Source organism: Nelusetta ayraudi, unplaced genomic scaffold (assembly GCF_046127955.1).
Source record: "Nelusetta ayraudi isolate G7.1 ecotype Tasmania unplaced genomic scaffold, CSIRO-AGI_Nayr_v1 ptg000011l, whole genome shotgun sequence".
NCBI classification, from domain to species: domain Eukaryota; kingdom Metazoa; phylum Chordata; class Actinopteri; order Tetraodontiformes; family Monacanthidae; genus Nelusetta; species Nelusetta ayraudi.
Genome location: NW_027466061.1, coordinates 642,882 through 660,000, shown reverse-complemented (window position 1 = coordinate 660,000; position 17,119 = coordinate 642,882). Strand labels below are relative to the sequence as shown.

The window sequence follows — 17,119 nt, the reverse complement described above, 5'->3', positions numbered from 1 at the left end:
TAATGGCATTTTTCATTTTATTCACCAACCTACGTTCTCACCAGCACAACCTGAGTAAAAATGTAACACTGACCGTTTGCAGCCGGAGCCGCTACGCAGGTCGAAGAAGCCCGGCTCGCAGGCGCCGCAGTCGCGTCCGGCCACGTTGGGGAGACATGGACACTGACCGGTGACCTGGGAGCAGCTGGTCTCTTCGCCCACAGTGCCCAGCGGGGAGCAGGCGCACGCTGGGAGAGGAGAGGAGAGGAGAGGAGAGGAGTTCCTTTGTTAGTTCCACAGTGGGGAAATATCCAGCATCACAGCAGCCGCATTTGTCAAGGTTGATGATCCTGGGTGAATTTTAATCCTTTTTAAAATGATTGAGAAAGTGTCCCTTACGTTTGCACTTGTCGGCAGGGTCGGAGGCCAGGGCGTTGCCGTAGAAGGCGTCCTTGCAGCGGTCGCAGAAGAAGCCGGCCGTGTTGTAGATGCACTTCAGGCACTCGCCCGTCTCCCGATCGCAGTTGCCCACGGCGTTGGGGTCGATGTTGTCGCTGCACTTGCAGGCCCGGCAGGCCCGGACCGGTCCGCTCTGACCTAGTGGGTCGCCAAAGAAGCCGTCGTCGCAGAGCTCGCAGCGCTTCCCTGCAGAGATCAATGGCATCCGACCGTGTCAGGCAGGGGAACCGAGGAACTGAGCGTCATCAGCAGAGCTGCGAGATTAGCACTGCAGTGCTCTTGTAGGAACAGCACTGACAAAGTGCACAATCAGTTGTCGTGGATGGGAGTCAGGGAGAGGCCTGCTGGGAGCATTATTGTATTTTTGAGAAACATCTACATCCATAGAGGAGCTGCAACGCAGAAAGCGGTTGTTGTAGATTGTGGCTGATGTTTTTTGTCATTGTGTACTTTTCTTCATGCTTATTGGACTTGGGGTGAATTCCAATTCCTCCCTTTAACCCTCAATCTCAAAAATGCACGCTCCCACGCAGTGCAAGTGCTGTCCCAATTCTCAGAACGTCAAGTTGAGGGACGAGTTTAAGGGCTGTATCGCCCTCAAAATTGAGATTCTCCGGCACCACCCTTGGCAGTAAGGGCTACCCAGAAGGCATTGTGTATTTTCACCAAGACATCTTTGAAAAATGGCGATGAAAAAAGCGAGCTACTAATGGAAGTATTTTCTTTGTTAATAAAGATATAAATATTATGAAACCATTTTATTGTCTTAGTTTAAGACTTTTTTTTATGGATTATTGACATCGTTGTTGCGTAACATTTTTTTTTTTTAACTTTACAATGTTTGTCAGCCGAACCGGCGGTCCCGGCTTCACGTTACTTGTGTACTTCTTATTTTTAGACGTCTTTTTCTTCTTCTCCCTTTTTCTTCGTCGTCGTCGTCGTCTTCTGGACTGACTGGACGTAGCTTTGGCGTAAGGCCGCCCCCCACAGTCTGAAGACGTAACTGCACTTAAGGGGTGTCCCATTTCTAAGCCCTTACACTTATTTTTGAGGGCCAAGATTGAGGGCCAAAGATTGAGGGTTAAGGGCGAGGGTTGAGATTGAGGAGTTAAGGGAGGAATTGGAATTGGCCCTTGGTATAAATTATATGTGTTGTTAACTTTAATTTGCGGTTTGGTTTTACTATTTAGGTTTTTACTCGGGAATCTTTTCACTGTACTGTCATTTTTAATTGACTCCAGGAAGAGCAGTCCCTCCTGAGGCGGTGGCTGATGGGGATCAACGACAAACAATCAACCGAGAAGGACCTGGGCGGCGCTGCGCTCACCTGTGGTTCCCGCGGGGCAGTTGGTGCACACCACCTCCTGAGTCTTCAGCACCACGCCGCAGGTGGCGCCAGCCGGGCAGGGGCAGGGCTGGCAGTCGTCCGAGGTCCCGCGAGTGGCGTCGCCGTAGAAACCATCCCGGCAGCGCTCGCAGCTCAAGCCGGCCGTGTTGTCCTTGCAGTCGCACGCTCCTGAAGGTGTCCAAAGTGGGGGTCAAAGGTCAGACAGACAGTCGGATGGTAGGTCTGACAGAAGGACAGACGGACGGTGAACGGCTTCATCACCTGTGTCGGGGTTGCAGGCGTCGCTGTGGCCGTTGCAGTTGCACGGCTCGCAGGCGCTAAAGGGTCCCAGGTCCGGGCGGGCACGGCGGTATCCCAGGGTGCACTGCTCACAGTGCTGCCCCTGGTAGCCCTGAGGGCAGGTGCACTGCTCCACCCAGCGGGCGGGGACGCCCGGCCCACGCCTGGCCGTCACCAGGGCCACGTTGTCTAGGTAGCCGGCGTCTGGAGAGAGACGAGGGTTCAATCAGCGGACCGGACTGAGCTTTGCGTTGTTGTCGTGCGGTGTGCAGTGTGTGCGTGGCGTCCTACTCTTCTCGCTGTAGGTGCCGCGGATCTTGACGGCCGTCAGGTTGTGCAGCAACTTCTGGAAGTCGGAGTGGCTGATGGCCGGCCGCCACGGGTAGTCGGCGCTGTCATGGAGCCTTCACACACACACACACACACACACACACACACACACACACACACACACACACACATGAAAAAAAAACATCTAACCTAGCCCTAATGACCTCGACCCTGCCCCCTTTAGATTATATTTTTGTATTCTTTATTCTTATTTGAAATTAGCATCAGCCAATCACACGGTGGATAAAGAGGGGCATCACTTTTGTTCCCCCAGTTCTCCAACTTGGTGGGTCGATCTCACCTGAAGACGTAGGTCTGCATGTTCTCGTTGGGGTAGGCGTTGCCCTGGGCGATGAGAGGGACCGCCACCCTCAGCCCCGCCCCCTCCAGCACCAGGTCCTCGGCCGACAGCCGCGCGTCCCGACGCTCCACCCGGAAGCTCAGGCTCAGGTTCTGGCCGTAGCTCAGCAGCTGGTTCCCCAGGAACTTCCCTGTGGATGCACGCAGACACATCCCGCTCAGCCCCTGGAGAGTCCGCCAGGTGTGTGTGTGTGTGCGTGTCTTTGTGTACCAGGTGCGATGAAGTAAATGGGGAAGTAGTCGTCTGAGACCAGGGAGACTTCCTGTCCGCTGGGAGACCACTGGACCGGCACTGGAGAACTGTCGCGCTGCTGAGCCGTCCACTGCTCGTCATCTAGGACACACACACACAGACACACACACACACAAGCACACAAGCACACTCACATCATTCGCAATGTCACTCATAGAGGGCGCCCTTATAAAGTGTTTAAATGTGTGCATGTTGGTTTGGAGGCATCGTTGGTCCCAGGTGCAAATGTCTTTCAAAATCAAAATACAGATCAAGACATTTTCTTGAATTTATTGGCACATTGAAATGGTGTTGTACAGCGGTGCCTTGTGGGCGGGGCTACCTGTGCTGAAGGACGAGGTGACCGTGTGGACGCTGAAGCCTTCGGCGCTGTCGCACACGGATGAGTGCTGGAAGCAGAAGCAGGGGGTGCAGCCCTGCGGGTTGCGTGGGTCCAGGTTGAAGTATCCCAGTTTGCACCTGGAGCACACACACACACACACACACACACACACACACACACACACACACACACACACACACACACACACACACAGGTAAAAACACAAAAAAAATGTTTAAACTCTCGATGTAAAGGATGTTTTATGTTCTCATCTGTTTTTGAGTCAGCCAGCTTTAGTGCTGCTTCAGATACTTTGTGTGTTGGCACCACTTTTTGAACATGATTGCTTAAACTTTATTTTTTCTAAGTCTGTTAATTATTTATTCATTTTCTTTTTTTTTTTTAACAAATGTGTCTTGTGACTGCTGTTTGTCACTTAATTACAGGCCAGCTGTAAATGACACTTATATATCTTGAGTCGCTTATGATACATTTAGACAGCAACTAATCAGTCTTTTTATGATCTCACTTAAATGTGGCTCCATACTTAATGTGTCGCTGAGCATGGTGACTTTTATTTTGTGTTGAAGCAGCTGCTGCCGGACAGATGTGTACGAGGCGGGAGGGGAAGAAAATCAGCGTACAGCCACTAGACACACAATCGGACTACACCAGTGGGTGACAGTGTGGGTGCGTCACCTGTCGCAGCTGAAGCCCTCCACGTGGTCCTTGCAGCGACACTGTCCCGTGGCGACGTCGCACTCCTGGGTGCTGCCGGAGGGCGAGCAAGTACACTGCCTGGGGGGTAGAGAGAGAGAGCGAGAGGGAGGGAGTTGTGTGTGTGTGTGTGTGTGTGTGTGTGTGTGTGTGTGTGTGTGTGTGTAAATGTGCAGCCACCAGAGGGCGCAGTTGGCTCACTCAGGGTTTGACCCTGATCCCCTAGATTTATAAACTGAGCTAAACCATGCTAGGCTAAGTAGGCCTTTGTTTCTGACTTCTCTCATGCTAAGCTAAGCTAACGATCTCTGATCACATGATGACCAACCAATTAGAAAAATACTTCAGTTAATTTTTTTTTTTTTTTGCTGGATCAAATAAAGAACCAATCAGTGATTAAACCAGCACTGGGAGACTGGCCTATCAGGTGCTGCTGGCTGTCGGTAGCAGTGTGTGGGTGGGCGGGGCCGACCCACCTGCAGCCCGCCTCTGTCAGACTGTGGAATCCCTGCTGGCAGCGGTCGCACTTCTCTCCGCCCACTCCAGGTTTGCACACACACACTCCTCTGCTGTCGCACTGAGGAGACTCCGAGCCTGGACACACACACACAAACAGAGAGAACAGCCAGTGTAAACAGTGCGTAGCCATCACAGGACAGGACAGGAAGTGATGTGTGGACAGGAACTGCGATCCCTGCTGGGGGAGGTACAGAACAATAGCCTAGCTTAGCACAGACGCTGCACCTGCAGGTAGGAAGTTGGGCTCATGTCCAGAAGTGGGAAAACTGTGTTAAAGTGATTCTGTGGCGGCGCTTAGCTCAGCCAGGTGAAGCTGGGCAGGAGTTCTAGAGCAGTGGGACTCACCGACGGAGCTGCAGCCGCAGGGCAGGCAGCGGCCGCTGGTGTGCTCCCGGTAGTAGTTGTCCAGGCAGCGCTCGCAGTTGGCGCCGTCCGTGTTGTCGGCGCAGTTCCTGCAGTGGCCACCGTGGCCGGTGGCGCGGTACAGCTCGGCGTCGTAGTAACACTCGGAACTCTTCCCGTTGCAGTCGCAGGCTGCGGGGCAACACGTTGGCAGCCAGCGGTCACCATCGGGCTAACGTACAGGAGCCATGCTGATAGGTCGGCTGTGGGCAGGGGAACTCACGCAGACACTCGTTGGCGTTGTCCGCCGTCGCTCGTCTCCACGGCCGGTCGTTGAAGAAGGGTTTGCAGACGTTGCAGTCGTCGCCCTCGGTGTTGTGTTTGCAGTCGCACACTAGGGGTCCCTGGCCGTTCCTCACACACTCGCTGGCGTGGCCGTTACACTTACACCTGTCAGGCAACACACACACACACACACACACACACACACACACACACACACACACACACACACACACACACACACACACATTCATTGTTAAAATGAGCAGAGTCTTCGTGTTCAAACAGGAAGTTGACAGCAGCTGTTTTAGTGGTGATGAACTTTTTCCTCTTAGCAAGTGTGATTGATGGGTCTCTACATCTTCCTGTGTGTGTGCGTGTGTGTGTGCGTGTGTGTGTGTGTGTGTGTGCGCGCGGCAGGACAGGTTGGGACCTGCTCAGCAGCAGCTCTAGGTGTTTCTTGGCAGCAACTTGTGAAAAAACTTTTTACAAAAAAGGAAAAGACATTGAAAGAATGGATGTAACATTTCCAAGAAGAAGAAGTAGAAGAAGATTTTTTTTTTGATTTTTGAAAAATAACATTTATTTGCCGCACTCATTTCCATTAATCAATCAAACTAAATAAATAAATAAATAAATATATAAATAAATAAATAATTTTCTTGTTGTTTTTTTTACACAAGCACGTCGCTAAAAAATATTTCCCCCTCTGTCACTGCACACAATGCACTGTTAAAAGTCCACATTTCACAGAAAAGTCCCCTGCCCTCCTGTAAAACATAAAGTCAATGCGTAGCCTTGACTGGATCAGTTTCTTACAAATGACAGAGGGATCGACCTCTTCCCCATCAACTATCTTCCTCTTACGGCTCAACCACACCCCCAGCTTAGCCTGGCTTAAAACAAAGTTTAAAACCTGGCCTTTCCTCTTGGTCTGGCGACTGTAGTTAAAACCAAAGATAAAAGAGTGTTTGTTAAAAACCTCCTGGCATCGGAAGGAGAAGAAGAAGAAGAAGAAGAAGAAGAAGAACTTCCTGGAGGACACATTTAGTTCAGGGGGAGAGAGCGAGGTGGCTCTTTATCTTTATCTGCTAGCGCTGATGCTAAGCTCCAGCTAGCAGCAGGCTCTCCTGTGGCTGAGATGAGATGAGGGATGGCTGGATGGATTTGGTTGATGAGGGAGGAGTCAAGAGGCTCCAAATAAAAGGTGGTGGTGGTGGGGGGTGAGCTGCCCCCGCCCTGGACCCCTGGTGTCTGTGGTAATCCCCCGAAAGCAGGAATGTTGGGAATGTGGGCGGGGTGATAAGACATCCCCCCCTCCCCCCAACCACCACCACCACCAACCACCAACCACCGCTTAAGCACATGGGGCTGGGTCATGTGACCGCAGCTGGGGAGCGCTCAGGTGAGGAGGGTCAGCAGGCGGACGAGCACGAGGCCTCAGCTGATTTCTCACCTTCCCCCCACGGCGAAGTCGGAGATGGCGTAGTAGTAGGACTTGAGCACCTTGGGGTCGTTGAAGACCTCGTCCCCGAACGTGTTGAGCCGGTTCAGCGTCACTCTGATGTCGGTGGCCGTCACCCAGTCCTGCGGAGACACAAGGGGAAGGCCGGTCGGCGAATGAGACGCGGGTTTGCCATGCGGCGAGCGAGTTCTGTGGGAAACGCTGAGGAATGTTCTGGCGCTCGGGCGACCGCAGCTGCAGGAACACCTGCCGATTACCCAACATCCCCTCTTGCAGTGGGGGCTCATGGGAAACGCACTGATAGCTTTGTTTTATATCAGCATCGTGTGTATCAACACACTGTGACTAACCGCTAAAGCTAAACATGCCTTTCCCTCCACAGACACTGGCTGCGTTTCCTTTACCCCCAGAATTGCGCCAAACCTAAATATTGCAATAAGAAGCTGTCTTGCAAACACCTAAACTTCCAAAAGCCTCTCAGATATCGGCAAAAGGTTTTCACTCTCATGAGGGGGTTTCCAGGCGTGTTGATATAGAAGTATATCGCAAAAACACTTTTTTCACATTTACACGTCAGTAGACGTGACGTATGGGGTCACATGACCAGTTCACTTCCATGGAAACTGTTGCGTTACTTTTGGACGGAGGAGGAGCAAAATATTTTTAACAAGTAATCAAAGAGAAAAATACTGTAGAGCAAGCATTCCTACACAGCAAACAACATTGAAATGCAGATTTATACAAGAATTTTTGTATAAAATTTCAAATGCGTCACACCATTCAATAGAAACTCCTGCAAATCGTAATTGTACTACTGGAAACTTGAGAATGTTGCTTTTATTTTGCAAAAAACTGTAATGGAAACGCAGCCAGACACTCTTTTGCTCACACACACACACACACACACACACACACACACACACACACACACACACACACACACACACACACACACACACGGTCTTGTCCTTGAGTGACTCCAGCCAAGACACTCGCTGTGTTTTCTGAACCATCTGCCCAGAGGAGAAATAATCCCAGCACTGTATTCTCACTGCGGTGCCGAGCTCCTCCCAGCCTCCAGGGGGAGCCGGATGAGGATGAGGAGGGGGAGCAGCAGCAGCAGCTGGCTCTTCTCAGACTGCCAGCTGTTCGGAAACGTCCGACAGGAAACCGTCGGCCGGTTTTATCGGGACGTCCCGGAGACGGCAGACAGCTGTTGGCGTTCTCCCTCCCTGCTGTCAGGGCACATGATGCAGAAGAGTGATGGAACTGTGGCTTTGCTGCTGCTGCTGCTGCAGAGCCTCACCCCTCCTCATTTCAGCTCCATCTGGTTGAGTCCCAGAGGGCCAGAGTTCTCAGCACGGTCCTGGACCAGAGCCCACCGCTGGTCCAGTTCTTCTTTGGCAACGTAGCTAGGCTAAGGAAGCTAGCCGCTCCTGCTCTGAGGGGTAAGCTCGGATGCTACGAGGCGCGTACCCACAGCAGTTTAGCATTAGCATTGAGGCTAGAACTTTAAAAAGAAGTCGGCTGATGATGGTTTTTTCTTGTGACCTCAGATGTCAGCGCGACTGTCTGTGTGACATCACTGACGCAGGTCGCCAACAGCAGATCCGTTTCTCCGTCGGGCCTCCAACGCTTCTCAGAGATCTGACACCTGCTGGTTTATTTCTAGCTAAAAGGCTGACAATTAAGTGTGTGTGTGTGTGTGTGTGTGTGTGTGTGTGTTTGCGAGGGATGGCAGGCAGCAGGAATGTCAGCGAGCGGCCGTCAGACGGACGCTTCAGTAAAAATAGCTTCATGCCGTCGAGTCAAATAAGGAAGTTTGGGGGCAAGCAGCTGAGCTAAAACTGTTTCTTTTACACACACACACACACATACACACATACACTTGCGTGCGAACACACTCACACACACTCACACAGAGTGTAGGTGTGACAGCCATGTCACGTCAGAATAAAGTGGGTTCTGCTGTTCGGAGGAATCCGCTTCAAACACAGAAACAACAGTTTCAGTTGTTGTGCAAGAGGCGGGGGAGTGGGGAGGGGGGCGGGGGAGGGGCTTCCAGCTGCAGCTCCCTGCAGTGGGAAAGTCGGGGGCGTTGCCGAGCAACCGGTTGCAACACTTGGCAGTAACAGAGCAGGGAGAGAGGAATGCTGGGAGAAAAACCTCTCACTCTCGCTCTCTCTCTCTCGCACGCCCACGGAGCAGAGCCAGGACAGCGGCACCAATCTTGGCTCCTCCCATTGACCCCCTCCCCCTCCTCCTTTGGCCCCCGCCCCCACTCACCTGCAGGACGGGGCTGTTGTCGAAGTTGTAGGCGCTGGGCCGGCCCTCCAGCGTGGAGAAGGCCACGTTGCCGCCGGTGAGCGGCGAGATGTCGCTGAAGTCGTCGGTGCAGAGCGCCTGCTGCTCGTCCTCGCCGGTGCGGATGAAGCCGCGGTTCAGCTTCTGGTACGTCTTCTGGCACGAGCCGCTGTAGTACTGGTACGGCACCCACGGCCCCCCCTCGCTGCTGCGCTTGTAGATGACGAAGCTCTCCGGGCGGCTGGTGTGGAACTTCAGCCGCACATAGGTGATGTCGAACGCCTTGCCTGCGGGCGATAGGGTGGGGGGAAGGGGAGGGGATCAGAGGGGTCAAAGGTTAACGAGGAAACGAAACATCAGCCTGAGTGGAGCTTCTCCTGAGAGACCGAGACAGCTTCGGTTGTCTGAAGGAAACGCTTCGGGAAAACCTTCCTGCCCAGAGCCGTCACCTCTAGAGCGTGGGTGTCAAACTCTGGGCCGTGGGCCAAATTTGGCCCGCAGTGTAATTATATTGTGGCCAGCGAGGAAATGCAAAATCACTGCAAGAGGTGGCCCGCCGGTATTATACAGCACACGTACCACTAATACTACAAATCCCAGAATGCTCTGCTCAATCAGCACCGGATGTTCATTGGATAGGATATTATTGTGATCACCTGACCCTATATATCCACCTGACGCACACAACATGCCCTCTAAAGACAGGAAAAACAAAATATATTAAACATTTTTATCAATACAATAACCAGAATACACAAGTCCACTGTAAACGAAGGTACGAGGCGTACGACAGTCATTACTTTAATTTAGCGGCTGCAACACCTCTCTCAAGAACGATATCGGTTGTACCCAAAGAGTTGCAAACTTATGCGCATGTTGGCGTAGCGCTTGGTGTGTACAGAAAAAAATTTACCGGCGAGAAAAATTGGCATTTTCGCATCGCTTATTCACTTTGCTTCACCTCCTGCCTGGTGTTAAGCACCTTTATATCTAGAAGATAGAAGGTTTTTTTTCAATAATGTTGGCCCATGACTTTGTCCCAAGTGTGACATTTTCTCCCACTGTGTATTTGAGTTTGACACCCCTGTTTGTACATAGACTGACTTGACTGTTTCTTGTAATTACCGTAATTACTGTATAGTTTATTTTTTTGCATTGTTCTTAGTGCTGCAACAGCGTAGTCAGATGACGCTATTCGCAAGAGACGTGACTCGCTTAGCCTCGGACGCGTCATGAGGTCATCGCATTCGAAAAAGCGCCGGGCGAGTCTCAGCAGGACGCCGCCGCAGCCGCCGTGCTGTTGACTCTGCTCTGTCAACACTGGTGGTGTTGGGGGGGGGGGGTCTGTGTCCACAGCAAATAGAGGCGGAGCAGCTGATTGGATGAACAGGAAAACAATGAAGCAACTGCAAACACGGCGACTTGACTGCATGTTTGTGCGTGCACGTGCGTGCGTGCACGTGCGGCTGGGTCAAGGTTGAGCGCGGAGAGACGGTTCAAACGGAGGTGGCGACAGGCAACAGGTAGGGGGCGCTGCTGTTGCTGCTCGCGGACGGCTGGAGCAAAATTCAGCTGGGTGATTATCACCTCATTGGTTGCTGCTCCGCCCCCTCAGGCGTGTCGAGATGCTACACACACAGACACACAGACACACAGGAAGTGATTGGCTGGGATTGTATTTACACCACATTCCTCGGAGCGTCCTCCCCCACAGGAGACAGCTGGTCCAGAGGAACTGGAACGCTCCACTTGGTCCCGGTTCCTCCCATGACCTCATCACATTCTTCCCAACAAAGGCTGCCTTTGACTTCTTCTTCTCCTTCTGCCCGCGGTTGATGACATCATCAGTAGGCGCCCGATGTCCGAGGGGGCCGTACCTCTTCCCCCCACCATCACGGACGGGAGGACAGGGTCAGAGGTCACCCGTGTTTACACTGCACTCAGTAATGCGATTAGTGCGAGACACCGACAGGAAGCGGCTCCGCAGGTTCCCTCGCGACAGGCTCCGCCCCCCCCCCCATCCCCATCTGTAGAATCTCTGCCTCTGTTTGATAAACACAGCAGCCCTGAGCTCTGATTGGACGGCAGATTATAGCTGGAGGCCCAGGTGTGTGTGTGTGTGTGTGTGTGTGTGTGTGTGTGTGAGTGTGTGTGTGTGTGTGTGTGAGTGTGAGAGACCACCAAAGAAGCCCCCTCCTCAGGAAGTCACCGCAGGAACAAAGCGAGAGAATCTCGTTGACACACACACACCAACTTTATCGGCTCTCCGACATCAAAGGGATGCCGGCCGGCGCTAAGCTAATGTTAGCGCCCCCTGTTGTTGTTCAGTGAATCGACCGAGGGCTGCGAGTCCCAGCACGTCGTGTTTGGGTTAGAGGTGTCTTATCAGGAGCTCGGTGCCGCTACCACCACATCACAGGGCGGATGAGGGGCGGGGGTGGGGGCAGGGCGGGCTACTGTTACGCCTCTGTCCAGGTCACATGACCAAGGATGTGTGACCCCCTCCCACAAGAAGCAGGGCAGAAATGACCCAACATGCATCAGCGTGTCCCTGAGGAGTCAGTGTGGGAACCGACGGCCGGCTCGTCTTCCCATAGGACAGGAAACACTGTCATGTGACCAGACAGTCGGTGGGGGTCAGAGGTCACCTGGGGGTGGTTGCGGGGGTGGTTCTACTTTAGTTGGGTCATGAGAATGCGGTTCCTCAGGAGGCTGGAGGGTCCTCGAAGGCACCACTCCAGCAAGCCAGCAGCCGTTCTGATTGGCTGGCTCCACGTCAGAGGACGACATGCCCCGCCCCCACCCACTACCACCCAGAGGACCTGAGACACCGGGCAAGGAGGGGGGGCATCGCGGCTGGAGGTGAGGCCGCGCCAGTCTTCCCCGCCGGCAGCGAGAGCTGCAGAAGTGTAATTAGGACTTCCTGCGAGTGCGTCACGTGACCGCGGCGGTTTGATCCAGATGTCAACAGATGAATAAAGTTTAATAACAAGTTGGAGGCGGACAAGCTGCGACAGGCCGCCACTCAACAGCACTTCATTAGACAGGAAGCGGGTGGGGGAGGGGGGAGAGGTCTCCATGGAGACACAATGACACGGCGCGGCTGTGACCCTGAACGCAGCGCGAGCCTTTTAATTAGCAGCCGGCGACAAGAATGCACTTTGGACTTCAAACACACACTCCCGGGGGTGTGTGTGTGTGTGTGTGTGCGCGTACGTGAGCGTGTGTAAATAAAAAGCCTCTTGCACCTGGAAAATGTTCCTCTGGCCACACCCACTAACACCTGGCTCCAGGGTGAAAGCCCTCCAATCAGCTATCATTTCTGGGTCACATGCTCCCGATTGGTCCGCTACAGTGTGGAACCCATCGACGTGACCAATGTGGGTCCTACTGAGCATGTGCAACGACCCCTGGCTGTGACGTCACTGGACAAGGGGCCGTCCAATCGTAGTGTAGCTTAGAAAAAAATCACTTCCTGTCTCCCGATGGGACTGTTGCTGGCAATGTAACAGGGAAGAGAAGTAGCAGCAGCTCCTCCTCCTACCGCTGCCGCTGCTGCTTCTAGTTGGATGTTTGGCGTAGACTTGACGTGGCCCTGATCACCATCTCTCACTTCCTGCCGGTGCGGGTCAGACTGACCGCCATCTTTGTTTACGGAACACACACAGAGACACACAGAGACACACAGCATGTCCTTATTGTGTCTGTAGGTTTATCAGCTGTTTGCTCCCAGAGCATCTCGGCCCCACTGGGAGCTGCTGTGACAGGACACTGTTGGGGGATTAGCAACTGATGGCATTTCCTGTTGAGGACAGGAGGGGGGTAGAGGGGTTGGAGGAAGGGGGGCGGAGTCTAGGAGCTCCTGCGGAACAATGAGCCCACCCTGGGGGGTCCTTCAGGGACGAGTGCGAGGAGCGGCTCTGGTTACAGTGCCAAAGCACCTGAAGGTGGCGTCTGACCAGTTCTCACACTCCCGCGCGTCATCAGCTGGCAGCAGCAGTGCACTCTGGGAAATCACAGCATGCCTTGGGACAACACAGCTGTCTGCAGCTGAACTAAATTACATGGTGGTGGTGTGGTGGGGGGGGTAAAGGAATGAAGTCAGCGTGGGAACCTCGGCCCACAGCTGGACACACACGTGCGCGTGCACGCACTCACACACACACTCACACAGAGAGAGCGAGAGAGAGAGGAGACAGAGAGAGAGAGAGGAGAGAGACAGGGGTCTCGGTGTGTCTGCAGGTTTCTTCCTCTCCTCTCTCAGTCTCTCCTGTCGAGTCAGGACACGTCCCTCTGCATCAAAGAGAGCCGACATGCTACCGGGTTCCTGAACGCATCACGTGACCTCCCCTCAGGAATGCGAAGACGTCGTCTGGAGACCCGATACGGAACTACCCCAGAGTAAATGTTTGTCCCACAGACGGACGGATGGCACCTGCGGTGGATTCTGGGTAATCTAGCTCACCTGCCTGTTGGCAAACATTCGAACGGCAAAGACTAAACATTTAGCCGGCCGGCCCCAGTCACATGACCCTCCTGTTCCGTCCAGTTCAGGGCTGTTCAGGTCCAGACCTCTCTCTCTCACTCTCACTCACTCTCACTCACACTGGAGCATCCCAGCATGGTGGCAGCACCTGGATACAGGCCCTCTCGCCTGGAATGTGTCATGTGATGCCCAACAAAGAAATTATTATTAGTGTTGTTATTATTATTATTATTATCAAGTCATTTCTATCTGCCGATGTTGGTCTCACTCCCAGAGCGGGTGACCATGTGATGGTGACCAACGGAGCTTCAAAGCTGCTGATGTTTCCCAGCAGCAGCAGCAGCTCCAAGCAAACTTGTTCAATGTAAATCAGTGTGTTGTGCATCAGCCACAGCCTCAGGTGTGTGAGCTAGAGACAGACTCACACACAAGAAATCAGTACTGAAGGCCACTCGCGTGCGTGCGTGTGTGTGTGCGTGTGCTCTCACCGAGGTGCAGGGTGAGGTTGATGGAGTTGGGGTACTGGATGCCGGCCAGCATGGTCTGGCTCTGCCACCAGGTGGTGTCCTGCTGATTGTTGTAGTCGGTCAGGTACACGGCACTGTGGCGGTTCCGCGGGTCTCGGGAATCCCGGGCGTCGCAGATGTGGCAGGACTTGGTGACGCCGGTGGCCCCGGTCTGGACGCAGTACTCCTCAGGCGGAGAGCCGCAGGTGTTGGTCGCCACCACCGTCACGTTAAAGGCGGCGTTGACGAATTCGGGCATGCAGCGCTGCGGGGCGCCCCGCTCGTCCACGCACTCGTCCATGGCGGCGCGGACGCACGCCGCGAGCAGCAGTAACAGGCTCCAGGCGGACGCGGCCCGGTTCATGGTTCCACTGGGCTCCGTCCCTCCGCGGGGTCGAGGGGTAGCTACGAGCGCGGCTGCCGACTCCACCGACTCCGCCGAAAACTTGTCCGAAGTTGTCGCAAAACTTTTCCGCGACCGTTGTTCGAATTTCCCCGAGGGAGGAGTCGGGAACTTGCGGAACCTTTTGGGGCGGCGGCTCGTCCTGGTTCCGGTTCCGCGAATTTCCCTAGGTCCGGTTCTACTGCTGCGCGTCGCTCTCGGGTCGGGGGGGCCTCAGCTCTTTGTGTCCGCCGCCATGCACCAACTCCGGGAGCAGAAGACGGGACTTCCAGACTACACCCAGTCCGCGACTGCGCATGTCCGAGGCGGGGGGAGGGGGAGGGGTCGCGGTCGCCCGGGACGTTCACGCAGAGGGGTGGGGGGCTGCCCCGGATGGATCCAGCGGATCTAGTACCAGTTGCGACAAACCGCAAATTATTCCCGTAGATTTAGCGACGGGAATACTTGTCCCGTGATGCCCCGAGGTGACGAAGCTGGACCTTCTGGAATCTGCGACACAGAAGCTGCTTCAAAACTGCATCACTGGAACTTCACCCTGCAGGTTCTCCTCCCTGAAGGCTTCTCGTTTACCTCCCATGGTGGCCTCGTTCTGTGACTTCCTCAGTGATTTTTTAGGCTGCATGTTCTCCTCAGATACCTGCAGCTCCTGCTTGCTCGGCAGAAAGACACATCAGCCGCAAAATCACAGTTGGAACCCCTTGCAATCTCAGGACTTCATTAATTTCAGCAGCAGCAACAACAGGTGTATAGGAAAATCAAATCAGTGTGAAGGGGAGGAAATGTTGTGCACTCATGCTCAACATCATGTTCACCCAGACTTCAGACCAGACTTCTGAAGGGAACATTGTTGCGTGTTGTGTGTGAGAAATAGTCTGGAATTAAAACACAAAATAAATTGTGGCCGACCAGAGACGCGACACTAGGCTGACTGCCAGCTGGTAGGAAACCAGACTGGCTGTAAATTTACTCCAGTTCTTCACTCTGGAATTCAGTGCGCCCCCACCCCCCACAGTCAACAATGAAAACTGGACCTCCAAATCAGAACCAATAGGAGGCCAACGGATGGATCCATAGTGGCTTTGACTGGAGGACTTTCTAGACCACACCTCATTCCACAGGTTAATAGTCAACCCCAGTCTTCTCAGGCGTCACTGGTTTTAGTGCAGCAGGAGCGCACACACCAGCGAACCCGGTGAATGGGTCACATCCCACGACTGAAAGTCTGAGTGGGGTTGGGGCTGGGGTTATAGGGTCAGGCCTGGCCAGGGCATGGACAGGTCACCTGTTCATCCCACTGACACTGAAGCTACACAGATAGATTTATATTTGTTGTCTTTCCATATGTACATCGGGACAGCACACACTGTGCATTTTGTTGTCAGCGGCAACATATACAAACAGAGTTAAGAGCAAGCTAATAAAAAACAAATTAAAAGAAGGGAAATAATAAATGATCACTGGTACCAACAGGAAAAGCTAGAAACGCATACACAGATTGGACTTAAATGGATAGAATAGAAGAGCAAATGGCTTTAAAATTAGATTTGTATTTAAAGGTCTTATTGCTAAGCTGATAATCGTGTTGAGTGCAGTGAATTCATCAGAGCAGTTTGAACCTGGTGGACCATCATCTTCACTCTGGAACGTCGTCCTCAATCAGGAAGTGTCCATCTTTTTAAAAGCACTCTGCATACGCAGCCAAACTGGACTAAACTTTGCATAACACCGCCGCCGTGTGCCGTGTTGAGAGGCTGAGGACTGGAGACAGATTTGACTTGAACTGCAGTCATTTCTCTTCTTTCTCAGCTATACAGGTTGGCGGGGGTGTTGCAGTAGAAGCATCTTCGTGGTCACATTTAGTGTGTATCATCAGCTTACCCTGTTCCCATTGAGTTTGAATAAGTACATGTACATGAGTGAACAGCAGTTAGAGCCACAGAGCTCATTTGCGTCACAACGCGAGCAGTCAGGAGGTTTAGACGCGTTTTTGCAGCGTCACTGGCAGTAGAATAATAAAGGTGATCTAGAAATAGCAGGATGTAGGTCAGGAAAATCCGCGGCCTCAAACAGCGCCAACCGCTCCCCCTGCTGGCAGAGAGCACGACTGCAGGTGCTTAAGAGGACCAGGCGGGGCAGTAAATAGATCAGCCTGCAATCAAAGTGCGTGTTTTTGAGGGCGCTCAACTTTTATTTATAGATGCTCGTCAAAAAATTGTGCTGCAGTCGCTTCGGGCGTTGCCAACGTGAATGTGCTTATGCTCATGCCTGAACAGTACCGTGCCAGAGCGAGCACACCTCTTCCCAGAGCAACGCACACTCAGGGTCAGGGACAGTGAACCCAACTCTAAAGCTCAACTGTGCCCAAGCACTGCCAATTGCAGGCATGGCCAAACTACGGCCTGGGGGCCATATGTGGCCTGTTAAGCTTTTTAATCGACCCGCAAAACTTGAATAAATTATATTAATAGTAAGTAAGTTTTATAATAGCTGTATTTCATCCATTTTTCAGGGTTCAATTCAGAGCTAAATACTGTAGGGGCTTCAAAGACACATTCTTTTGTTGTGATGCTTTTGTTCATTTTCAACAGACTAAATTAAAGCACGTTTTCTAAATATGCCAAGATAATCTTTTTTTCTCCTACAAGGTGGGTCACCAAAACTCCATTCATCTGCTGCTGCTCCAGCCCCTCCGTCAAATTTTACAACCCATTGTGGCCCCCCAGTCAAAACGCCCTCTCCTGGCCGAGTGTGTATGTGTGTGTGTG

At 52.9% G+C, this 17,119-nt stretch overlaps 1 protein-coding gene across 1 annotated transcript in view; it reads right to left on the bottom strand.

Moving 5' to 3' along the window:
• Positions 1 to 14,627, bottom strand: part of lamc1 (laminin, gamma 1) — a 23,252-nt gene extending 8,625 nt beyond the window's left edge. The window contains exons 1-15 of the mRNA XM_076019863.1: positions 13,934 to 14,627; positions 8,942 to 9,246; positions 6,647 to 6,777; positions 5,192 to 5,358; positions 4,912 to 5,100; positions 4,524 to 4,641; positions 4,030 to 4,128; positions 3,331 to 3,467; positions 2,967 to 3,089; positions 2,697 to 2,886; positions 2,357 to 2,469; positions 2,048 to 2,269; positions 1,766 to 1,954; positions 379 to 624; positions 74 to 227 (exon numbers count right to left, since the gene is read on the bottom strand). Of these exons, the coding sequence (XP_075875978.1) occupies positions 74 to 227; positions 379 to 624; positions 1,766 to 1,954; positions 2,048 to 2,269; positions 2,357 to 2,469; positions 2,697 to 2,886; positions 2,967 to 3,089; positions 3,331 to 3,467; positions 4,030 to 4,128; positions 4,524 to 4,641; positions 4,912 to 5,100; positions 5,192 to 5,358; positions 6,647 to 6,777; positions 8,942 to 9,246; positions 13,934 to 14,315 (2,765 nt within the window). The 5' untranslated portion in view covers positions 14,316 to 14,627. The remainder of the gene's footprint in view (positions 1 to 73; positions 228 to 378; positions 625 to 1,765; positions 1,955 to 2,047; positions 2,270 to 2,356; positions 2,470 to 2,696; positions 2,887 to 2,966; positions 3,090 to 3,330; positions 3,468 to 4,029; positions 4,129 to 4,523; positions 4,642 to 4,911; positions 5,101 to 5,191; positions 5,359 to 6,646; positions 6,778 to 8,941; positions 9,247 to 13,933) is intronic.
• Positions 14,628 to 17,119: the final 2,492 nt, after the last annotated feature.